Here is a 27,396-nt window from a genome sequence, read left to right as displayed (position 1 = left end):
TATGGCTTCTGAAAATGCTGAATTTGGAAGGACTACCTTGGGGTGCAGAAAGGAGAAATAGATATCCGGGGGGGGCACTAATCGATGGTGCTCCTTAAGTGAGACATGGTTAAAAAGAGGGGAGAAGAAGATGAGCACAGGGGTGGGAATAAGGAAACAACAGGTAGGTCATTACAAAATCACTCCCCCTGTAGAAGCAGTAGCTGGCATGACCCCAGAATGCTCTTGGATTCTAAACTGGCACCAGCCTGGAATTGGAAGGTAGTCCAGGGGTGGAAGGAAGGCTTGGCAGACTTTGCAATGGATGGAGACACTGGGATGGCCAGTAGCTTTGAAATAACAGGGGAAGTAAAAAAGTATGAAACTTTAATGACTGTCATTATTGACTGACTATAAATCTCAGTAATGTTAGTCCTCAGTGCTTTATCAAAAAACAAAGATGTTCATAAAGATCTGGTATTTAATGTAAAGAATTAAGGCTTTAAACTCTTAAAGAGCTATTTCTCATAGTCAAAGGTGCAAGGTTCGATTCTTTCTACCTTCATTTGCCTGCAATGGGACACTGAGAAATTCACTTAACCAGACAGTGCTGCTTATTAACAAATAACAGTATGCATTTTCAAATGCTATAAATTTGAGTAAATGAAAGATCAGAGCTAAAAAGAGCAGCCAAGTGGACCTGATTTGCAGCAGATGCTGGCAGACCTAGGTAGATACCTAAGATGGGAAAGGGTTACATTTTTTTAATTTAATGTTTATGCAGCCATGCTGCCAACACTGTGCCCTAGGAAACTGCATAGGTCACCTTGTGCTGGATCTGGCAAGGATACAAAGTTAGAAGGTGGAAGCAAAAGAGTTAAGAACAAAGACCATCATATGAGGTCGCAAATATTGCAAGTTGTTGAGTAATGTTGGTAGCTAGCAAACCTGGCAATTTACAAACCTGTTTTTGAAGGATAGGAGAGCTCATAAAGAAGCTTTGAAGGTATGGGTGCAATTCAGTTCTCTGATTCTTCTGGGCAGTGAATCCTACAAACTGAGTCTAACCCATGAGAAGTTGTAGCCACCATCTTTGCAGGATTATAGAGTATGAAGAAGAGGAGTATTGGAAGTATGTAAGGTCTAAGCAGGGGACTGCCAAGTAAGGTGTTTAGAATAAGTAGGATGTGCATCTGGCCTGAGGAGGACATGAGCACAGGAAAGCTATCGGCCTAACAATTAGAAATAGAAAGACAAGCTGCCACAAACTGACCCAACACTGGGTATTATCATCCACTGCTGTTAGGATGAATTGTGCAATCTTGTAACATACAGAGCTGGATTTATGTATGTTTGCAAGTTTTAGATTAAAGTTATTAACAGAAAAAGTGTGCAAGGATGTGTCCTCACTTAATCCCTCATAAATAACTCTTTTCTGGTGTTATAACTGGCACATTAAGAAATTATCTCCCCATCTTCTCTGGTTGGTCAAAAGTCTAGAATTAATTCTAGAATTCAGACAGAACACTGCTATAGTCACACCACACATCGTAAACCTTTTAACTCATTTACTTTTATGTGTTCTTGCGTAAATGAGCTGATCACATTTATTCTCATTTAACTCCTTTTCCACCATCCAATGTTTTAAGTTTTTTTTTTTTTATCTCAGTATTTAATAGCATGGCCCTCTTAAAGTGTGGAATAACAAAGGCTAAAACTTTGCCATGGATTACTTCTGGAATCAAATTTGAAATGGCTCAGCATAAACATCTCTGGAAACAACATCAACATAGTATGTTCCAAGTACATTTGATCTAGTTTAAGGATTGCAGCAGTAAAGTAAAACTCTGGTTTCAAAAAGCAGAAATAATTATATTACTTTTCTTTAAATGAATCACCAACATAACCAAAGACAGCTTTTGGATGACACCCTTAGCTAGTCAACACAGGTAAGGGAAGTCAAAGTATCTTCTCTGCTAATCTACTTTCAGGAAGTGGCTACTCAGTTTCCCACATTTTGTAATATAACTGCATGTCAAATCACTAGAAGCAATATAGCTGATTTTATTCTCTCTCAAGCTTCTCCTCATCTCTCCACTTTGGTTAAGTGTCTTCAGTCCTTGTTAAGAAACTCCTCAAGGAGCTTAAGGCACCTTCTGTCGCTGTGATTAATTTCAACCTGGGTTTCTGAAACTCATGGTAGATGCTATAGCATACTTCGTTACCATACTGATCAATCATTTTATTTGTGATACTCGTCTCTAAAATATAGAAAAATGTAATATTTTCACTACATAATAACTGTGCTCCCATTGCTCTCCTTTCTTTTTTGTCTAACCTTCTTGAAAAATGTACTTGAAATTAGTTGCTTCATTTCCTGCTAGACTATTCTCTCTTCTCAAATGTTCAACAAGGCACACAAGATCTGCTGCCTTACATTCCTCATGGTTCATCTGCATCAAGGGTAGACCATGCCTTCTTACTCTTGTTACCTTCTTTGAAATAGTCACCAAGCTTACAGATGAAGGTTTTTCCATCCAAACTGCTTATTTGGACTTAGACAAAGCATTTGATATCAAATGAATAACCCAAATTGACATCAACCCTTTGTAGGTTTTTGGATTGCCAACTGTTTGTCAAACAGAACACAGTTGGTTTGAGTAAATGGTATCGAATTCAAAAAGGCAAAATGTAGCTTGTGGTGTTCCTCAAGGTTTTATCTTCAGCTTGCAACTCTTTTGTATTCATTATCCATGCCCCTTATGGACAGAGGTAGCTTATAAATGCCTGGTCCTCAATATCCAATTTGGCTAGAGGATGCCATTATTATTTCAGGAAAACTTGGCTAGGCTTAAAAAGTCTCCCAAGGTCTTTAGGCAATTAACAGTCTATAAATCTATGTATCCATGAATCTCTGAAGTGCAATCCAATGCAAAGAAGATTTGGCTAACTAAATTCATAGATGATTGTAAGCTAAGGGTCATCCTAATCTCCCCATCAGATTTACTAATATTCAAATAAAGCCTTGATTATACATATAACTAGGCAAAGTCTCATCTTAAAAAGAAATGTAATATACTCACCTTGAAGTACGTATTGAACCTGCACAGTATCAGGTAAATTATGTTCACCTTATGACTGACACCATGAGCTGGGATAGAAACATAAGGAGACAACAAGATATCCTTATATCATAATATCTTCAGAGTTATCAGACAACTCTTCTACCTCTCTATTATAATCTATCCTGGATTCGTATCCACATCTTATTGTATGGTAATGCCTCTTTGTTCTGCCCTTATTTACGCAACTCCCAACTAGAAAAAACACCTAAATTTTATAAGCAAAGAACCTCTCTTTTTCAGATAAAGTACAAATCTTGTATGTATTTTCTTTGGCCTATACACATCCTCAGGGTGATCAACGTCTTCCATTCTGAACTCAATGCTCTCAAATCTTGCTCTCTATAAACTTTTTTTTTCCTGTGAAACAAAGAACTCCTCAGTTAATACCTGCTGCAGTGACTTAGTTTTACACCAAAATATCAACAAACACTGATTCAGGGATAAATTCATTATTCAGTACCTCTCTTGTAACCCTAGTAACAAACAAACTTGAATTAGATGAATAGAAAGTATGTAAATTCATCGTCTGAATGGAATCATTGACCCAGAGATCATTTCAAGCCTAGCCATTTCATCCCAATGTAATGCCATAGAAATGTTAGTTAATACCCAAGATTGCATTTACTAATGACTGCCCATGTCCAGGAGGGTTGTGGGCACTCTTCCCGGTAAGAATTTATGGTGATCCATCCACTCGGCAAGGTGTCTTTTGAACAGTGTCATAGAGGTGCTCTGTTTTACATGAAATGATAACCTGTTCCAAAGACACAGCAGTTGGTGGAAGATAATTATGTCCCTCCAGCATGTCGTATTTAAGTTGCAGGCTATATTTACTGACTAGAAACTTTTAACTGTGCTAAACATTTTTTTTTTGCTTTTCAAGCCACCCCGATCATCCACTTTTTCTTTCTTCTTCAGTTTTCTCTGTCTTCTCCCTGTTTCTTTTCCCTCAGCATAATGCAAGCTAATAATAGTCCATGTATATCATCTATGTATATCACTCACATTACCCCTACCTCCTGCAATACTTTTTGAACCATCAGCTCATCTTCAAATGGTCTCTTTTATGACAAAAATATTTAACATGCTACTTGCTTAGTATAAACATACTGTATGAAAATATAATGGCTAAGTACAGAACCTTAACAAGCAAACTTACATTATTATACTCAATAAATTCAAGAAGGTTTACAGGTTGTGGTAAATGAATGCACTAGTCTAAAATGTTAAATTTAGTGCAAACCTCATTTTCTTTTTCCAAAATGTTGGCAATTTAAATTGATGATTTACTGTTACCTGTCCCAGGAAAAAAAAGGAAAATTGGTGTCTCTATATATGAGATATACATAGTTCTTAATGTACTTTTGCCTAGCTACACAAAGCTGCATATCATATGGTACACTTTACAGAAATAATCTGATTAAATATCTCACAGAGGCAATGAACCCATCCATAGTGTCTATGCTCTTTATGGGGAATTCTGAAACATTCTGAAACATTACGTATACTCTGCTTTTGGAAAAGGGTTAGTCATACATGATAATTCAACCAGTCTTTATTTTATTCATACAGAAACATATGGCTGAATAAACCATTAAATGCTGCTCTTAATATATTTTCTCTTTTTTTCTGCTATGTTTACAGCATTGACAATGCCCCATTGTCAAACAAAAAAGTAGTTAGAGACCCAAGCGTGTGTGTGTGTGTGTGTGTGTGTGTGTGTGTGTGTGTGTGTGTGTGTGTGTGTGTGTGTGTGTGTGTGTGTGTGCATCTATATATCTATATGGCTATATGTATAATATATATATATATATATATATATATATATATATATACACACACACACACACACACACACACACACACACACACACACACACAAAAAAATACATATATGTCTATCTATCCATCTGTGTGTGTATATCTTTCTATCTATATAGCTATATATATATATATATATATATATATATATATATATATATATATATGTATATATTTATATATCATCCGTCCCCTTTACATGGTTGACATTTCAAAATGTCGAAGACCATAGGGCTGAGACAATATGATCGACATTTGAAATGCCGACCATGCGAAACCGGCATTTCTGTACAGTGTGGAATGGAAAGATTTCCATCTGCCGCACTGTAGTGTGATCTTGGAGTTGGTATATTTATGTTACAGGGCGTGCAGGGGGGCTTGCCACCGTGCTAGCAGTGTTAAGGTAAGTGTTTGTTGTTTTTTTTTTTTTCTCTTTTACGTGTTTGACATTTCAAATGTCAATTATATGGTCTCAGCCATATGGTCTTCGACATTTTGGAATGTCAACCATGTAAAGTAGACCCATATATATATATATATATATATATATATATATATATATATATATATATATATATATATATATATATATATATATATATATATATATATATATATATATATATATACGGTTCTACTTCATATCATCGAATTATCATTTCATCGAATTTCAAATCATTGAGACCAAATCGTCGAAACCTCATTTCATCGAAAACTCATATCATCGAATCTCAAATCATTGAAAACTATAAAGCAACTAAAAATAACACCCCAGACACTGTTTACTATGTTTATGCAGGGGGGCAAGCCCCCCTGCACCCCCCACCTCCCCATAATTAAATATACCAACTCCAAGGTCGCACTACAGTGTGGTTAGGAAATTACCTTTTTCCCCCACTGTAGTGCGACCTTGAAGTTGGTATATTTATTTACGGGGGGTGCAGGGGGGCTTGCCCCCCCTGCATAAATGTAGTACAAACTTTGTGGAATGTTATTTGTAGTTGCTTCATAGTTTTCAATGAATTGAAATTCGATGATATGAGTTTTCGATAAAATGGGTTTTCAACGATTTGGTCTCGATGATTTGCAATTCGATGAAATGATAATTCGATGATATGAAGTGGAACCATATATATATATATATATATATATATATATGTATATATGTATATATACATATATATATATATATATATATATATATATATGTATATATATATATATATGTATATATATATATATATATATATATATATATATATATATATATATATATATATGTATATATATATATATATATATATATATATATATATATATATATATGGGTCTACATCACATGCACCCCCCCACACCCCCTGCTATTTAAATATACCAATTCAGAGATCGCACTGCATTGCGGTAAAGGGAAATCTTCTTGTTCCCCGCTTTATGGAAGATCCCCATTCAGACCGTTCGAACTTTTAAAAGTTTGATCATATGGTCTCGACCATATAAAAGTCGAGTTTTTAAAAGTTCGACCATCTGAAAGGGGTATATATATATATATATATATATATATATATATATATATATATATATATATACACACACACACACACACACACACACACACACACACACACACACACACACACACACACCAAACACGGTGCTCGGTGATAATGTGCCCGGCTTACCAGCAATAAACACTACTCAAGATAAAACTAGCACCAAAAACACCATACTGGAAGAAAAACACTGAAAGTCCAGGAATAGATGCAAAGCTTAACCTTAATGGCTGACAGGCCAAGTCATCTCACCAGCAAACCAGGTTTCGCCTTCGCATCATCAGTGTATGTATTTGGAAGTGCCCTCCCCCTTCTTTATACACATTCACTTAAAGCAACCATCAACTGTATGTCATAAATACACAGATTCCACATAAAAGGAATTAGTAAAGCGACATTTTTTACACATAATACAACATATGAAATGGATTTTTTACCCTCATTATCCCTATGAAAAGGAAGTTACATTTTATACACAAAAAATATTTTTCTTTAAATTAGAATGTTGATCACCACTGATCATTCTGCCCAGGTTTAAATAGGGCTCCCAAATTAACTATCCATTGTCTTTCTTTTTGCATAAGAATGTTGTGTTTATGTATAATTGATAAGTTGTCACCTGCCACCTAATCTATTCCCAAAAAAAACAAAATGTGCTTTAGGGTGTACCAATATGTGTTTAAATAATGCACTTCTGTTCTGTCGACAATTTATGTCACTCGTGTAAAGCAATACGCTGTTTAAAACTAAGAGATGTTTGCCCTATATAGAAGAAGCCACACTGGCATACTGCCATATAGACTACCCATTGTGTTGCACATGTAATCAAATGGTGGATATCATACACTTTTGGTGTGTTAACAGAAGTAAATGATTTGGTCTTAGATATACGTTTACAGTATATACAATGCCCACAATGGGTACTCCCTACTGCTATTGGGTTTATTTTATCTTGCTTAACATATCCTTTTTTGAAACCTGACAAATGTTCTCCTATATTTCTCCCTCTTCTGAAACCAAAACTACAATCATTTCCTAACAATGTGTCAAAATATGGATCTGATTTCAATATGTGCCAATGTTTTGCTATAATTTGTCTAATCTTGAAAGTATTAGACCCATACTAAGTAATAAACCTAATATGATCTTCTGTAGTATTAGTTTGTACTTTATGCTGCAATAACTGACTCCTAGACTGATCTCCTGCATATATATATATATATATATATATATATATATATATATATGAAATACTTGAAAGTATTAGACCCATACTAAGTAATAAACCTAATATGATCTTCTGTAGTATTAGTTTGTACTTTATGCTGCAATAACTGACTCCTAGACTGATCTCCTGCTTATATATATATATATATATATATATATATATATATATGAAATACTTGAAAGTATTCGACACATACTTAGTAATAAACCTAATATGATCTTCTGTAGTATTAGTTTGTACTTTATCCTGCAATAACTGACTCCTAGACTGAACCCCCACTTATATATATATATATGCTGCTTATATTTGGTGGAATATAATCTGTTTTGTGTTGTCTTCAGTCAGTATATGTATCCTATCTGTTTTCAGTCTTATGGGATTCAGGCTTTTGAGTTTTCAGGCTTATGAAATTTTAGGCTTTTCGTCTTCCGGCTTATGCATTTCAGGCTTGTGATCATTCAAGGTTCTGAAGTGAATCCCTATATATATATATATATATATATATATATATATATATATATAAATGTGTGTATATATATATATATATATATATATATATATATATATATATATATATCTATATGTGTATGGGTCCCCTTTACATGGTCGACATTCCAAAATGTTGAAGACCATATGGCCGAGACAATATGATCGACATTTGAAATGCCGACCATGCAGAGCCAGCATTTCTGTACAGTGCGGAATGGAAAGATTTCCATATATTGCACTGTTGTGTGATCTTGGAGTTGGTATATTTAAATTACGGGGGGGCTTGCCCCTATGCTAGCAGTATTAAGGTAAGTGTTTGTTGTTTTTTGTCTTTTACATGTTTGACATTTCAAATGTCAATCATATGGTCTCTCTCTATATATATATATATATATCAGTATGCTTGAAGTTTCAAAACTTCAAACTGCAAACTTCAAACTGCAAATGGTTGAGATCATAAGATCTAAGTTTTGAAACTCTGAAATTGCAATAAAAAAAAATAAAAACTTTTTTTTTACGTTTTTGCTGGGAGGCAAGCCCCCTGTACCCTCACATCCCCTGCTAAATAAATATAGTTACTCACAGTGAGAAAAACAGTAAATTTCCTGCTATGCGCTGTACGCTGATTGCTGTTCAAAACCTTGGAAGTTTCAAAACTTCAATTTTATGATCTCATATATTTGCAGTTCAAAGTTTTGAAACTTCAAGCTTGTGAAGGGAATCCATATATAAGGGAATCCATATGGGAAATAAATTGGGTTGAATCCCATCTAGGCATGCATCTAACGGAGAGGTTTGAAATTCATTGATTTTTTTTATTACAGTGTATTTTTTGAGCTCTCATGGCTCATCATTTTGTGTCTTGCTCTTGTGATAGGGATCATTTTACTCCATATGTGGATTACTATATTTATCTGTTAATGTACTGAAAATGTTCTGATAATTTTGACAGAAAAAAATGACAGGATTAGAAAATTTGTTTTTCTACTCTTGATCTCTTGATTATGTCATACTTTAAGTATCAGTGAAATCAATGCTGGCAGAAAGCACTGTTAATCATGCAAAGTTTTCTTTTGTATGATCAAACAAAAGCAGAGGTTTAATTGCAAATGTCGGGCTCTCTGAAATTATTATTTTTCTACTTTGCTGACAGATATAACGACAGAGGGAAGAGCAACAGACAACATGCATATTGATATCATCTTTGATGAACATTCATCTAACAGTTCAGTAGCTCTACTTTGTCTGGTATGTAACCCTCCTTCTGGTGAGCTTTCGGTCTTCTGGAATATTTCTGGGGATATCAGGGATGGACTAAACAGCTCTGAATTTACAAATATTGATGATGAGTTCTGTATCAGTACCTCAACGGAGATAACAGCTGAGGCATGGAAGAATGGAACACCCTGCAATTGTGCTGTGAAACAAGGATCTGAGCATCTTATGACTGAAACCATAAGCAAACAGAATGGTAAGAATCATGCATGTATGTTTTAAGGGAATATTTCTGCAAACCTAGCCATTCTTCACTAAACTTGTCATGAGTGATACAAGATAATAGTGGTCCAAAATTATGCATCAATAATATTAAAGTTAAATATAAATGGATAAGTATGCATCTTTAACAAAATGGTGAAGTGTTCTGAGGCAGAATGCACTTTTATATATCCTGCCATTTTGATGGAATCTATATTTAGTTTTCATACTCATATTTATCAGCTCTGTGCTATCACAAAACCTTACCTCCCCTCACAGACCAGACTTATATCATTGCTAAGACATATTGTTCGAATTCATTTCCTCCGTTATGTCTTTATTGTACTCACACAGTCTAATTGCCATTGTAGTCACACATTCTAATCACCATTGTGCTTATACATTATAATTCTCATTGTACTCACACATTCTAATTACCATATTGCTCACACATTCTAATTACCATTGTACTCACACATTCTAATTGCCATTGTGCTCACACATTCTAATTGCTATTGTGCTCACACATTCTAATTGCCATTGTTTTCACACTTTCTAATTATCATTGTATTTACTAGTTGATGATTTCAGTGGCTATATACTACAAATGCCTAACAACCTTCCATAACCCGGCAAACATAGACATGCACTCATACCAGACACTAATACATATACATACAGCCAAGTACATATATTTGTTTGCCTGTTTCCTTGAACATTTTTAGCCAGATACAGTCAGTACAGTCAGCTTATGCTACATGGTGATGCATAACCAAAAATGGGCAAGGTAGGCGAAATAACCAAACTGTACAAAACTTGACAATACAAAGGCAAATATACACCTGAGAGATTAACATCTCCTTATTAGATATGTGAACCCAGTTCTGTGAGCTCAAAACTTCAAAATTAAAAATAGATTCATCCACAAATAGTGCAAATGTTAATACTCACTGGTGCACTTTGAAGGATTTTTAAGGGACCTCGACCTCTACATTCCTTGCACCCCATGTGGTTATAAATCTGTGACTGCTGTGGCTTGCAGAAGGGGGATATCCCAGAATAATGCAACCTTTGTCTTATTATATATTATTTCCACATTAGAACATTCAGTTTGACCTGTGATCACATATGTTTTCCACTGAAATTTTAACAAATCCCCTTTTAAAAGAGCTAGGCAGGCAGAAAACAGAATTGATATGCAGTTACAAGCATTACATCAGCAATGACATGTTAAGTGGCAAAATACTCAGCCAAAAAAATGTGAAGACGGAATTACAATGTTGAATACAGGGAATGCACAAGAGGCATAAAGGAATAAAAATCACTTTAGTCATGCAAGTTTAACAGCAGCATAATAAGCAATATTTTATAAGGCATACCAGCTATAAGGCAATGGCTTTCATATTCAGCACGTAAGGAAATGCTCAGCTTCTGTTGAAATCTGTAGCAGTACTGGTCATGTCTAAGTGCTCAGGTAACTGTCTCCAGGTAGCTATAATAATCTTGGAAAACGTCTTTTCTCCAACAGCTATGGTGATACTAAGACCTTAATGAGTAGAGGAATGATTGTATATCTAATTTACATGCAAGAATTTGGAAATATTCTAGGTGCAAGAGCTTCTGATTAAATACGCCAATAATGGTGTTGTTGTAGCTGTAACTGATAGGCAATTAACCCTCTTATCAATATACAGCGGTGTTTAAAGTGATCTGGCAGTGAAATGAGTCTACCAACTTTTTTGGAAGTAGTCTGAGGCAACTTGGTATTACAGAAATAGGAAGAGAAATGGAGAGTTAAGGACAGTGACAGGAATGGTACACACACAATCTTGTATATTAAGAAATTTATACCTAAATGATTGCTCTCTATACCTGAAGTGAGGGCTATGCCCTCCAGAATGTCTACATTTAAGTATAAGTTCCAAAGTATCTTCCATGGATGAAATGGTATGGCAATGTTTGCATTTCTTAAACATTAAACACATACTACACCCATCCTAGCATCCACTCAACTTTCACGAAACATAAGCACACATATTTATCAGGACAGCATACATATTCTATACCCAACAGAGGATCATTCAGAACAAATACTCAATCACCGTTCAAACAAAATAAGCAGATATCCGCATTCTTCATCTTACAAACATCAGATTTACACTCCTGGCATTCATATAAGAATAGGTTCTTCATCTCTTTGATGTCCTATGGCTGATTACTTCAACTTTCTTTTACTTAACCACACTAAATTGCTGCTACCAGTATAAAGACAACATTGAATGATTTACTATTAATAATTAATTATAATTCACCTTGTCTACTTTATGTATTCTACATTCTACATAACTTATGACCAACATATGTCCATTTTACTCAGCCATCATTAGGATCTACCATTCTGTGTGCTCCAGTTACATGGTTAGTAATCACCTCAAGTCCATTTATAATGCACAGCTTTTAATCAAAGAGATTGTGTTTAGATTGAGGGATGTCATATTTCCCTTTTACTCAGCCATCATTAGGATCGTCATTGAATATAATACCCTCTTTGACATGTATCTATTCAAACACATGCAACAACTTGAAGACCCACAGATATGCCTTACTAAAAGGATACAAGGCTTAAACAACATGCCCTACATAGACTGATTGAAACTTCTATCACTATACTCTGTATCCTACTGACTGCTAAGAGGTGACCTGTGCCTGGCATACAAGACATCCTCTGGCCCATTACTGATGGATTTACTACACATCAGCAAGACAAATAACATCAGAAATACAGTCTAGGGATCTAAACTCCTTCTGCAACATCAATAGAATGGTTTGGAGGGACAGATATATTTTGCAAAGGATACCACTGCTATAGAACAGACTCCCCATCCACATTAAAAAAAGTTCATCCCTGTCAATTTTCAAGTGTAACTTAGATCTATAGGTGGGAAACAGAAAAGTTAGTCCAGGACTGCACCCTTTACTATTAATGGACAGATGAGCTCCTAAATGCTTTATCCCATGCATGGGTCCCCTCAAATTATCTATGGTATGATCACAATTATTCGCATTGGGGTAATATATGGTTATTAACCACTGGGTCGATAAGATGAAATGGGATAAGTTATTTTGAGAACAAAAAGGGATATTGGCTAGGCTTAAAATGGCCTTTAAGAACAGCTAGCCTAGTACTTACCTATGAATCTAAGAACCTATATGTGTTACATATCTGTGTTTTACTATATACATGGCTATGAAAACATTATCATTTTACATGAATATATTATAATTTCACATTAGGTTTTCATCTGTATTAATTTACAGTAGCAGCTTACTTCCTGTCTGAAGTCATAATCTTCCATTGTAATGCAATAATATATTAACATGTGAGTAGAGAGACAGGGGCTAAAGATAAGAGGAGGATGCAACAGTAATCATGCGATATAGCTATTTAGGAATGATATGTTAAGAAAGTAAAGGGGAGTGTGGCGATAGATATCAGAGAAGGAATATAGAAGAAGAAGAGTGGACTGAATGAAAATAGAAAGCGAGGGGAGCAGATGAAGGACGAAAAGGAGAAGCATAGTCCACCATGAGTTTCATAACCTCAAAGTTGTTATAAGGAAAAGGACAATAAGGGCAGGGTTAAATATATGGTTAGTAATCACCTCAAAAAGAAAAAAAAGTAACACGTAAATCCACTTTAAAATAATTCTTGTATTTTACCAGACATTAAAGATGATTAACCTTTTCTTAGTCTAATTAATTCTGATTGGTCATACTTTTATAATTAACACAATATAGAACAATCTTACATAATCATTTTTAGCAGCCTCATGAATATTCAAAGTCATGTGTACCTAATAAAAGCAATGAAACATAGGGAACACAAGGACCTTTGGATATCCACAGGCATAAACCGGTAGCGTACAAAGCTAAAGCCCGATTATCAGTTTAAAGGAAACTACTTTTTCCCATTAAGTTTACTTGTGACATAGATCTACAGCAGAAATAACCATTAAAATAGAAACACCTAATTGTTTTATGCAAATGTAAACACTTCTATTTAAGAACTCCTGCTGACTTTTGGATTAGACTTTATTTGACTTGTGTATCTAATATGGCTGTTTATGTCATAGTTTGCTAATGGTCTCTTATTTATATTGTGAAAACTATTAATTCAGCAAAATTTAGAATAATGGAACATCTGAATGACTGTTATAATATGAAGTGAAAAATGAAATGGCTAATCATGCATGGGCATATCATAATGGGAATGTACAACATTTATAGCTAGCAGTCGTAGATATATGTTTTATTATAGGAAGAGACTGCTAGAAATAACGGAGACAAAGAATAGTCTGAATTTGAAAACTATAAAACCTTATGCATTAACTTTGTATACCCCATGGAGCTTATTCTATCATAGGTTAATTGACTCATTTACTGTTACTTGTGTTGTTTCATGTTCTGGCATTGTTTTTGTTTTTTAGCCTCTTAATAGGGTTTTTCAACTTGCTGCATTAAGGTGGAGCAAAACCTTTTATGGATCCCTTGCTGTTTTTTTTCTTTTAAATAAACTGGTAGCATAAAGAGGTAAAGCCTGATTATCATGGAAAAATAAACTACCTTTTGCCAATTCAGTCTACTTGCAGCATAGATGCACAGCAGAAACAACTATTAAAGTAGGAAAACCTAATTATTATAGGGAAATACAAACCCTACTGCTTATCTGAAAATAGTAGTGTTCCTGGTATACTCTGATAACGTCACTCAAACTTTAACAGACTAACATTGTAAACTACTTTAGGTCTGTAGCTGGGTCCCCTGTCAGAGGTACACAATTTGATTTTGCAGATCTAAACACTTTAAAAAAATAAACTGAATTTCAGACAAATACCAAATTCTGAAGTGCACTATTACACCTTTAAAGCATTTCCTTGCCAGTTTCACCCCCTTCACATCTAACTTGCTGGCCTGCACTGATCCTTGCTACTTACATCTAATTACACTCAGACTGGTGTAGCTCATAGTAGGGGAAATACTCTGATGTTCCACAAACCTATTACTTATTATACAGCCTCTCATATTTCCACATTCAAGTCTACTATTCTGTGGGGTCCAGTTACAATTATCCAATTTATTTATTTATGTAGTTACTTACTTTTGTTGATTGGCTTGATCACACTAAACATGGCCAATTTACAGAGAAGGTCCATGGTAGTACTCATAACAACTACAAATTAGGGGCATTTTGGCCATTATATAAGAGACATTTCATTAATGCTTGTTGAGTGGGGGAAGAATAATGACGATACACAAAACTAATGGTGGAAGAGAGAATTACTGCTTGCTTGTGGGATTAGAACATTGTTACCAGTAGTCTGGCAGAAGGAGGAAATCCTAATGATGCCGTTCTAATAATTATGTTGCAAACGGGAGATTTGAATGAATATTGGAAGAAATTATTAATAAAGACAAGCCTGCAGATGATGCACCTCTGTCCTGGAGTGAGATGTTTGAAGTGGCAGTGGCACAAGGTGAAGCTACCAATCAGATTATAGATGGTGCAGTAGCAAAAGGACAAGAATGCATTTGAGATGCCAAGGTCTTGAAGGAGAATATCTGCACTATATGATAGAGATGTCTGGGAATGTAGTAGCTACTAAAAGAAAGAACACAGAGGTATGCAGATGATGTGCAGGAGAAACAATTTTTGCCTGCTAGAAATACTGCTTTAAAGAAGCATCCTTTGATAAGATCAATGCAAAGAATGAAATAAATATAGATATACTATCTGGGGTCATTCTATTAAATCACCAGGCTTTAATGTGCAGCATAGCCTTACCATGATAGATATAAATAAAACAAAGTTGGTAGATGTTACATTTGAAGCACTTCAGTTTATTACAAAGTTGATGATAGACTGGCAGAAAAAAGATTGCATGTCATGGTGTAATTTTGTAATCAATGACTTCAATTTGCAAAACAAATTGAAAACATATTTACATTTTAGAGCTGAAGACATTAAGTTAGAAGATGTGCAGAAGTTTTTCTTGGACTCTTGCACTGCTGTGTATGATAGCAAGAAGTCTTGATGAAAGGAACATATGGACCGGTAGATAAGAAATGTGGGTCTCTATATGTGAAAGGGTTACTTTTGTGTCATTTTCCAAATGTTATTAATGGCAGCAGAGGCTATTAAGATACTGCAGTCAACCAAAGTGTTGTTATTTCAACATCTTGTGATAGATTGTCCCCAACAAAGCTATGTATAATGTGGTGAAAAGAGTCACAATAAGGCAAAGGGCATAATGGTGTATAGAAAACAGGAAGTCAGTCAACTTTAGTTTGGCTACTTTCACAGACAAAATAAAAGTAATGGAACTGATAACATGAAATATTTGTAATAAAAAAAGCAAGTAGTCTGAGTACACAAAAAGAAAAGCAAGAACAAAGTATTATCAGAAAATGAAATTGAAGAATAAATGAAAAAATTAGGTGATGGGGAGCTTAACAATACTGTAGTATTGTTTCAAAACAAATAATGTCAATTTATTGGATGAAAATAGATATAAAGTATTAAAAACTGAAGAAGGTAACAGAAAAATACTGACAGAGACTAAAGAGGAAAGAGCTGAGAAAAATATAGGAAAAATATAAAGAAAGAAAAGGGAAAAAAGCAAGGAAAAAGGTTTGTAAAAGGTAAAGGATAATTCATTGTAACATGATATATGAATGTCTTTAAGAATTATTTAAAGAGATTGGCAATTTTAAAGTGATTTGAAAGCATACACAGAATATAACATGTTTATTGGATTCAGGACTGATTATTGCAACAAAAAGATAAACAAGCAAACAAAAAAAAAAAACAATTTCAAGTAATTTTGGGGGAAGGATATAATCTGAAATTTTGGACCAGAAGAATGTGAAGTGTTTATGCCACTAAAAAGAAGTACATTAGGATATTAGGATTCTGCATGTTGTCACAATAAAAATAGGAAATACATTAATAGTAGATCTGAGAACAAAGCGAAGCCCACTAAAGATCAATAGCAGTTTGCTGATTACTTCAAATTGGGAGTGATCATTAGAAACCCTGGTGATGTCAACATCCTGCAAGAAGGTCTTATGCAGACTAATGATTGTTGCCAAAATCATGGTCTTAAACTTTAACGTAAAAAATGCATTATTGTTCCCTTTGGCAAGGGTGATCTTCCTGCAAACTACCACATAAATAGCAATACCCTAAGCAAACAGTCAGTGGTGAGACATCTGGGCACACAGGTTGACAGCAAACTTAACTTCGATCACCATATCTAGAAGGGCATTTTATTTTGTTCATCTCATATGTAAGGGCATTGCTTCCAGAAAAAAAGATGTTATAACCCCCTGTACTCTTCCCTTATCAGACCAGTAATAGAGTACAATGCTCCCTTTGGTATGTTACTTTCCAAACACTTGCAGCAACTGGAGAGACCACAAAGGTTCCTTATGAAGATAATTCAGGGTCTTCAAGATCTGTCTTAGGTGGACAGACTGAAATCATTACCACTTTACTCTGTGTCATACAGACTGCTCAGAGGTGACCTGTGTCTTGCATATAGAGCAATATGTGACCCAACTTTGATGGAAATGCTGCACATTCGCAAGTCAAATGGCACACAAGTCACCTGCTCAAAGGACCTTAACATAGTATGTGACATCAACAGAACTTGCTGGAGAGACGGATTTGTCTCACAGAGTTTGCCCCACCTTTGGAACAAGCTTCATATTCATGTTAAACACAGCCCCTAATTGGCACTATTTAAGCACAATTTGGATGACTGGATGGGTAACCAGAAATTTGCCCTGGGGGTTCCACCTGTGTCCCTCCTCTACAGGGGCAATAGGTACTAATTTTAGCGTCTGCTTGAACTAGACACCATTGGAAACATGGTTTGAACTTGGCTAGGCTTGTAAGGGCCCTGGGGGCATTAGTCTAGTAACCTCCTATGATCCTATGATTTTATGTGCCCACATCAAGAGTAGAGAGAAACAAATCATTTATTTGTTTATTTTCTGTATTTATCTCTCTACCAACCATCATATCCCATCGCACATCATAGATAGTTTTCCCACTCTTTTCCCACTTCACTGGAGGGATGAGAGCTTGCCATGGGAGGCCATCATTTATGCAGCCTCCAGGAATTTTGATTTGCAAGCATAACTTCCCATTCCTTGGTGGCTGATATATATACACACACAAGGGTTCTCAATACAGGGTGTGTACATTTCCAAACACATTCTCCCCAGGAAGCTATGTCCACTCACAGAACAACTGCTGAAGCAGCTTGGGAGAAGCCAGGCACACATCCTTAGTCTATCCATTCTGTGTAGATCTCCCATTCTTGACAGGCTCTAGCATTGCAGCAGACCAGAGGACCACCTTCTCACTGAGAATAGGTGAGCTGGCATAGTCTCTTTACTCCCATCCACCCTACATCATCTCCACCAGCATCTACTCCAATGCTAATCAAACTTGAGTCATCTGGGTCATAGTCAGGGCTCCATATCATTGTGCTGTGGAGCTGGGACTGAAAGATAAAATAAAAATATGTTTGTGTGGGCACAGAGATAGTAGTCAAAGACTTTCAATGCTAATTATGAAAAGAGAAAGATTAGGTGGGACAGAATGTTAAGAAATGTCCAGAAATGATAAAGCAGGAAGAGTTGCTGTTATATCATTTTGGATGTTTTGGTATGATAAGGGATTATCAAACTAAAATTGATTATTTTCTATATTCAGTACTTTAAGAGATATAAATATAAGCACATATATGGCAATTTTTGGATCATGTGTCAGGAGATGAAAATAATAAAAGTGGGCAAGGTATAAAAAGGTTAACATGGCAAATATCTGAATCAGAAGAAATAAAGGATCTAATCCTACTCTAAACCACATCATGTCCTTCTTCTCTTCTTTATCTCTCTCTTTCTTTTCTCTTTTTTTAATCCATGGCACAGTGGTGCAAAGGTTATGTCACCTCACAGCAAGAGGTTCTCTGGTTCGATTCTCTGCTGGAGTGCCTTCTGTACGGAATCTGCATGTCCTCCTGCAAGTGTATGGGTTCCCTCCAGGTGCACTGGTTTCCTCTCATGTTTCAAAGACATGCATCTAGAGAGTTTCTCCCTGGGCCTCCTCTGAAAATTGGTTTTGTTCCAAGTTGGACTTTCCCAGTATACAAATGTTAAATTAAATAAATAAATATCCAAGCCTCTACCTTCTCCTATTAGCCTATTGTTATGTCCACATTATATAAATTATATATATATATATATATATATATATATATATATATATATATATATATATATATATATATATATATATACACACTACACACACACACACACACACACACACACACACACACACACACACACAGTATTTTTGAATATTCAATGACTATTTGAGTATATCATATATATTAATTTCGATGTAAATGATAATTATTTTCCTACTGTCTCATGAAACCCAGGCTGAGCCTGCAACTGGTCATTTTGTGACCATTGGTTCACTCAGGTAAGCAAATACAAATAAAGAAAAAAAATAAAATAAATATAAAGGTGATGTTGAAAGCATTCTGAGAAGAGCATGGGGGTATGTCAGAGTTCCATGAATCTTTGACGCAATGGTGGATAACATTCAAGACTGAGAATAAGAAGTATTACTTATTGCTAGAAATACTCATAGTTAAAAAAGCAAAAGTATAAAGTCTTGGTTCACAACCATTACTGTAAAAGGAAATGTTTGCTGCTTAACATATGAGAGTGAAACATATGAAAAGAAGAGGGAAAGAATGGAAGAGATGGAAAAGAGACAAAAATATTTCTGTGAGAAAAATGAAGACATTTTTTAAAAAAGAAGAAAGTGAATTTAATATAAGGCATTGTTATTGAATAAGAAAGAGGATTTAATATAAGGTATTGAAGAAATTATGAACACTGCAAAATTTTTGTTATTATTTATTTAACATTTGTTTACTGGGAAAGTATGATTGGGACAGAACCCAGTTTCAGTGGAGGCCTGAAGAAAAATGCCCCAGACACATTTCTTTGGAATGTGCAAGGAAACCAGAGTACCTGGAGGAAATGCACGCAAATGCAAGGAGGACTTGCAGACTCCACACAGAAAGTACCCCAGCCGAGAATTGAACTGGAGTACCTCTTGCTGTGAGGTGATAATGCTAACCTCTGCACCACATAAAAGATATCTAAGAAGAAGACATTGACTAGTGCAAACAATTATTAAAGTAAGTGAAGATTTTATAAAACAAAATAACAAAAGAAGAGTTTAATAAAATATAAACAATGACAAATAAAACAACTTCACCTGGGGATGATGGGTTAGAGTACAGGTTTTATAAAAATATGAGTTGTATTGGGAAAATTATTTTACATGAGTGTTTAATTGTAAACATAGAAGAGCATATGGAGTAAATAGATCTGCAAAATAATAATAAAATGTAAGTGGAACACAGGAATTAAGACAGTTTGTCTAACCAGAGACAGATAGCTTTGCATAATACAGGCCAAAAGGTATTTAAAAAATATTGTAAGAATGGATAAAACATTTATTAAATAGTATGCAGTTAATAAGAATATTATAGTATCAAGGAAAGAGAAATAATGGAATTATTGTTAATTATGAAAGTGGTTGCATATTAAGAGATAACAAAGAAGAGTTTAGTAATGTATGGCATCTCAAAAATGTATGACAGTGTAAACAATACAAAGGCACTGGCAGTATTGGGTTTTTATGAAATGGGTAGAAGATTAACAAATTTATTTAAGAAGGTACATAGTAATTCAAAAGTTCGGGTTACAATTAAAAGATGGCTGGGTCAAAAGATAAATATGGGCAGGTGGGTCTAAGGCATGGATGCTCAATGAGCAGTTTGATATTTTGTTTAAAAATTAATGCGCTAGTAGAAAAGTGGAACCCCCGGATTCACTAATCCTCCGTGTAAGACTTAATAAGTCTTACTCGGAGGCTGCAGTTGAACGGTTTGATGTCAGCGTGCCATGAATATTCATGAGAGCATGCTGACTCAACCGTAACTCTTACACAGACTGAGTAGGAAAGCAGGGGGCGTGTCTGACTGCCAAGCAGTCTAAATGTGCACGTCCCTGCAAGGTTTTAAAAAGCATAATGTCAACATACAAGAGCGAGTTCGCTCAAATGTACTTGCACCCAACACCACACTCCCTGACACTGTAAACCCCCATCACACTTATATAAAGTAAATAATTATATATATTTTTTTAAATCCACGATATAGCTGCCCGTATTTGCGTGTGTGTGCGCGGGTGTGCCCATTGCTTAGCTAGAGTTAGCAATTCTGACATGGAAGAGCATAAGAAAGAATGTTTATGAAAATCGCACCAAATTGCAATGGTGTAATGGTAGAGCGTATGCACAAAGAGAAGGCATTCACGGTTGGAGTCCCACCACTCCCCTTCTTATTTATGATTTAAATCAGTATTTGAAATAATACTAGACATATATGATTAAAATTTTATTAAAAGCAGTGATATGGCCAATGTATCAGTGAACAAACTAAATATTTTTAAAGGACCCAGATATATAATAGCCTGCTGTTAAGCAATGCTTTACACAGCTAAACACAGGTGCCCATAGTTTAATAATGCTTTACCCAGCTAAACAGAGGTGCCCATAGTTTAATAGCACTTTACCCAGATAAACAGAGTTGCCCATAGTTTGATAGCGCTTTACCCAGCTAAACAGAGTTGCCCATAGTTTAATAGCGCTTTACCCAGCTAAACAGAGTTGCCCATAGTTTAATAGCACTTTACCCAGCGCAATAGAGGTGCCCAAAGTTTAAAAGTGCTTCAATGTGCTTGCGCGGACGTACGTGTCGTGCCAACCAGGGCACCATAGGGTACCGTGGAGCAACGTAGAGCTAAGTTTCTTAAATGCAGCCACACCCCCTAGCCTGTCTAGACAGTATTAAAATAAAAGAATGACGAGGTTCGAACTCAGAACCCTGTACATCATAATCAAAGTACAGAACCACTAAGCCATGACAACTTAGAAGAAGCAGCCACTATTAACATTCATAAACTTACGAATGGTAGTTTAACCATTACTAAGCAGGTCTGCAGTCAGCCGAGAATTTTACAAAATGGCCAATCACAAAAAAGTGCTGGAAATGCGGCATATTTAAGCCCCATAGGTGGGAATACTTGCCATAACTGATTGTAGCTCACATTTGCAGTCAGAATGGCAGGTGCAGGAGAGGGTTCATGCTTCTGAGCCCAATGTTAGGACATCCATGAGTCCAAATACATGGTTTGGCTCCTTGTCCATCGTCACAAGTCAAGACTCCTGCAGAGCCAGTTCCAAGGGATGGAGTACAAGGCAGAGGCTTGGAACCGGTTAGCTCGTGACCTCACCAGTGCCACAGGCGTTCCTTGGACTGGTGAGCAGGTCCGTCACCACCATGCAGACCTGAAGAGACGAAAGCAGGACCACCTGAACCAGTGGATACAGGAGGCCCGTGGGATGCAGAATGCCCCACAACTGAGTATGTAGTCATGGAATGCAGTATGTAAGAATTGATAATGGAGTATGTATAACGGATAGGTATGTCTCAATATCCCTTCATTTACTTTACAGCTGCAGGTGACCATGCTACGAATCAGCAAGCCTATTCTGATAGGCTGCTAAGGCTGTGCCACCAGGCAGGTTAGTGATTATTCTGCATGTATTGTTATATAAAATATGGGAGAGAGCATGAAAGAAAGTGTTGTAGTCCAATAAAACAGCCATAGAATTGCCTGAATAAGTCCTCTGCATGTCCTGTCAGATAAAAATGTCAGAGAGGAAGAAAAAGAGTGTCGTAACCCATTAAGAAAGGTAACATATGTCTGGAATAATATCTCTGCAGGCATGTCATATAACATAAGTGAGTGAGCCTGAAAAAAGATTGTTCTAACCTATTAATAAAGGTATAATATGTCTTGAACATGTCTGCCATAAACACCGTTAAAACAAATAAAGGAGTGAGCCTGTGGAAAACTGTGCAATGTCATTAATAAAGGTCTAAAACCCAGAGTGTGTCTGTGTCACAGAGTCTGAAATGTTGTTGTACCCTTGCATTATACAAACAGTACTGTTTGAAAATGTGCTGGCAACCCAGAGTTATGCAGTCCCATATAAAGTGTGTGATGGAAGTGCTAGTAGCTGTGAAACATATATACAGTCCACAATAGTCAGTTACTGGCTGGCATGAATAAGTAAACCTGGCACACGTGTAGCATATAATTATTCACCAGAAATGTGAGTGTGTGTCAAGAAATGCAGAGTTCTGTACAAATCGAAGTGAAAATGTTATGTGAAAACATCCCAGATATGTAGATAAATATAAATGCAAACAAGAAATATGTAGCAGTAACATCTGCATCCTGGACAGTTAGTATGTCAGATATAGGTCAGGCATATATTGAACTAGCCAAGCCCATGACACAACCTAATGTACGGTGGCAAGTGTAATAATACAGGTAGGGGATATACACTTGCAGTCACTGGGAATGTAGTGTAGAGTAAAAGTAATTATAAGATGTTAATCAAGGTTTTTTCTACACCCTACCATATGTGCATAAACCATGCAATTCCACACCTCAATGGGTATGTGTAATCTTAAATATTTGTTGGGACATATGTCCTATTGTTTTATAAATATTTGCATTGATGTTGATGCATGTGCCCTGTTCAAACACCATGTTCATGGTGGCCTGTTGCTACCAAACATTCCTGCATGCTGTTGGAATATCCACTGTCGTTCAATATATGCATGTGTTATGCTTGCTGTTCAACTATTGGAACCTTGGTGTGTTGGGTTAATGGGAATACTACTGCATGCTGTTACAACTAATCTGAAATGCTATTGTTTATGTTGTAATTAAACACACCTAATCACAGAATGTATGGGAAGGCCGGTCCCAGTGGACCCACCTGTCCCTCCTGAGTTGGCGAGTGCACCTGGCACCAGCAGCTCTGGTGCCCAGCCCGGGCTCCCCTCCTCCGTTGGTCTTGTGCCACCTTTGGGTGGAAGGGCTGCAGGGGGATGGGGCTCATCCCCCCCGTGCAAGCATGGGCGGAGGAGGGCCACCTGTCACCCTTGCTAGGGTCCGGGCTGTGGTGCGTAGGGAGATCCAGTGTTCAGTCAGTGATCCCCTATGCCAGCTCGAGGTGAGAGTGTCACATCTCTTGGCTGAGCCTGCCCATCCTACACAGCCCTCAGCACAGCCACCCTCGGGGCTGTGAAGGTGCAGTAGTGACTGCCCATGGGTGGGGATCTCAGTTCCACTGTTACATCTGTGGGCTCATAGGCTTGAGATTTCCAAACATCCTTCCCCGTCAATTGTGTTCACCCACCCCATGTGTCAAACTCCACCCCTGTATGCGTCTTGTTAGTCTTGTCTGTTTACCTCCCCAACCTACCTCCCCAAATATACCTACTTCCTCTACCTCGCATTCCACTCTCACCTGAAAAAAAAAAAAAAAAAAGGGCAATCTGTTCCCACAAAAAAATTACGCCCCATAAATAGCTGCCCAAGTTGCACACATGTCCGCTGGACATGTAAACTGATAATTCTAATTGGCAGTACAACATATTTTGTTGTCCTCACCCCTCTCTCAGGGGTGGAAGGTTTCAAATTTCACACCAAATTTCAAACATATGCACAGCTGTTGCTGGTAAAGAAATGGGCAGCTATGGACCTTACCTACACCCATCCTGCACATCCTGAGCTGGTTTCCCTACTGTCTTTCCCTCTTTGTGCCCCCTTTTTCACCACTTTCTTATCTCCCCATTTTCTTTTCTTTAAAAGAAATTAGTGCGGGGGTTAGTGGGAGTAAGCACTTTTAAGCAGTAGTTAGCGGGGTTGCGCGAGTGTGAGCTTGTGTGTGCTTAGCTAAGCATTGCTAAGCGTCGTGCAAACCAGCTTACAACTGCTTAAAAGTGCCTTAGTCACTCTGTATGACAAGGCCCTTGTACTGCTCAGCAGAAAAATAAAAAACCTTGTCAATCTCGAACCTGGGACCTTGGACTCACCCGTCTGCATGAAGTACCACTACACCACAGCAGATATACAATAACTTAGTGCTGAAAGTAATATATCATGCATTACCATGAGTGAATGTAAAGGGAAAATAGGAATGGCATAAAACAAATCTTGTTCTGTGGGCCTTAACCAGCAGGTGTTGTGGAATTGCATGACATGACTGTGAAAAGAGAATCAGCCATGCTAGTAGGGAATAATGTTACAGTAGCACCTTACAAACCCTACACAGTATCAGAGCAGGGTAAACACTGGCATATTTGCATAGGTCACAGGCCAGACCTCCCAACAGTGACTGATCTACAGTGATGACCCTAATTTGTAAACAAATGTTAGCTGTGCCCCTCTGACTCCCTGTGAAGTGTACTAACAGTAGGCAGAAAGGTGGGGAATCTCACTTAATGACAAATGTCAATAAGTGAGAGTAGACACTGCTTGCATGTCAGAAAAGGTGTAGTAATACATATGCTCTGAATCCCCCAAAGTCTGAACTGCAAAATTTTTGAAATATATCACAGGTGTATCCCAGTTATATGTACCTTTCCCTGAGGCTGTTCAAATATATACCTGAGAGTATCTGAGGCCTGGAAGAGTCAGAAACATGCAGGCATATCAGCTTGTCTGCTGTTACACACTCTGCAAATAGCTGTAGAATGAATCCCACAAGCATGCCCTTATGTAGAAGTACAACACAGAAATATCAAAGGATGTAGCCATGTACTGCTAGCAACCACCTGTGACAATGCCATTGTTCAGGTGCTGAAAAGACTGCTGTGGTGCACAGTCAAAGAATACTAGGCTGACCTCTGTCTACCATCTGGATATGTCCACAGGTGGGAGCTACTCAGACAGACTACTAGCCTTTATAGACTTACAGGTACACAGCAACTCTGCATGTTCAGTAAGATAAACATCGCAGAATAATAAAAAATGCACTCTGCACTTCTGCACCCCTACCCAAAGGTACTATATACCCATGTAGTCAGGCACAACCAAGGGTGTAGGTAGGCATACACAGTAGTGAAATATGTCCAGTTGTCCTGAGCAGACTGTGCTAATGTCAACACAAACAAACCACAAACTGTTCAGAAGTGAGTAACATACTAATGACAGTGTAGCAGTTCACAAACAGTGCATGTGCCTGATATTCATAATTGGTAGTACAACATACTTAGTTGTCCTCACCCCTCTCTCAGGGGTGGAAGGTTTCAAATATCCCTCCTAATGTATTGCATATGCACAGCTGTTGCTGGTAAAGCAATGGGCAGCTATGGACCCTCTCCATACCCATCCTGTACATCCAGAGCTGGTTTCCCCACTGTCTTCCCCTCTTTGTGCACCCTTTATCACCACATTCCTATCTCCCCATTTACTTTTCTGTCAAAGAAATGAGCACAGGGGTTAGCGGGAGTGAGCACTTGTAAACAGTAGTAAGCGGGTTTGCACCAGTGTACGCATGTGTGCGCTTAGCTTAGCATTGCTAAGATATGATAAGCTAAGCCAAGCTTGACGTAGTATTACTAAAATAAAATAAGCTGAGCTAAGCTTAGCTTAGCATCACTAAGCATTGCTCAAACCCGCGCAAACCCGCTTACAACTGCTTAAAAGTGCCTTAGTCACTCTGTATGACAAGGCCCTTGTACTGCTCAGCAGCAAAATAAAAAACCTTGTCAGTCTCGAACCCGGGACCATGGACTCACCAGTCTGCATGAAGTACCACTACACCACAGCAGATATACAATAACTTGGTGCTGAAAGAAATATAACATGCATTACAATGAGTGAATGTAAAGGGAAAATAGGAAAGCCATAGGAATACATTGCAATAACTACTGTTGTATGCTAGTTAATTCTCTAATTCGAAAAGAAAGTACATACTCCCATGTATCCAGTGTTAGCATTAGGAGGTGTGAGTAAACCTACACACTGAGAAGAGTGTACTGGAAGAAGCAACAGTCAGGTTTCAGTACAACATGCATTTCACTGGCTACAACCCAGCTTCAGATATGAGACATATACCAACCTACCAACCTTCTGACTGAGACAACAGTGTCCACAGCAAACAGGCATGGTCCCCACCTTGCAAAACTGAAAGGGCTACGCCTACCTAACCTATCATTTTATAACAGTGTCCTGAAATCACAGTGAGAACTGCAATTACCACACAGCAGGTTGCATGCAATTACTAAATGGTGGGCACCAATTGGTGCAGAGGCCATCACATGCACATGTGCAGATACCTAGAAAAGCAGCCTGTATCTGCTGTCCACACATGCAATAACATCATTGCAACAACTGGGAGAGAGAGAGAGAGAGCATGAACGAGAGAGACAGAGACAGACAGACATAAACAGGCAGAAGGAGACAGACGCTGAAAACAAACAGCAACACACAGAGGAAACAAAACCAAAAAAAATAAATAAATAAAAAAACAACACCTACAACAGACGGAGGTGAGGAATACAAAGGTAAAGTATGTAACAGATATGTATTTGCTGACATCCGACAGATGTGTGTGAAGGGTACTCTACATACTGTGAATCATCCATATGTGGCAGCAGTCCGTAGCTATATGTACATGCACATTTGCATAGGGCAAGGGACA

General features: G+C 37.1%; 1 protein-coding gene across 1 annotated transcript in view; it reads left to right on the top strand.

Moving 5' to 3' along the window:
• The window catches only part of LOC122808043, a 272,522-nt gene that overhangs the window by 79,355 nt on the left and 165,771 nt on the right, over positions 1-27,396 (top strand). Inside the window, exon 3 of the mRNA XM_044079030.1 lies at positions 9,346-9,663. Coding sequence (XP_043934965.1) covers positions 9,346-9,663 — 318 coding nt within the window. The remainder of the gene's footprint in view (positions 1-9,345; positions 9,664-27,396) is intronic.

This window comes from Protopterus annectens, chromosome 8.part0 (genome assembly GCF_019279795.1).
Source record: "Protopterus annectens isolate FY-2018-M chromosome 8.part0, PAN1.0, whole genome shotgun sequence".
Lineage (NCBI taxonomy): Eukaryota > Metazoa > Chordata > Ceratodontiformes > Protopteridae > Protopterus > Protopterus annectens.
The sequence above is the reverse complement of the archived record's forward strand: the minus strand, read 5'-3'. Positions and strand labels throughout refer to the sequence as shown.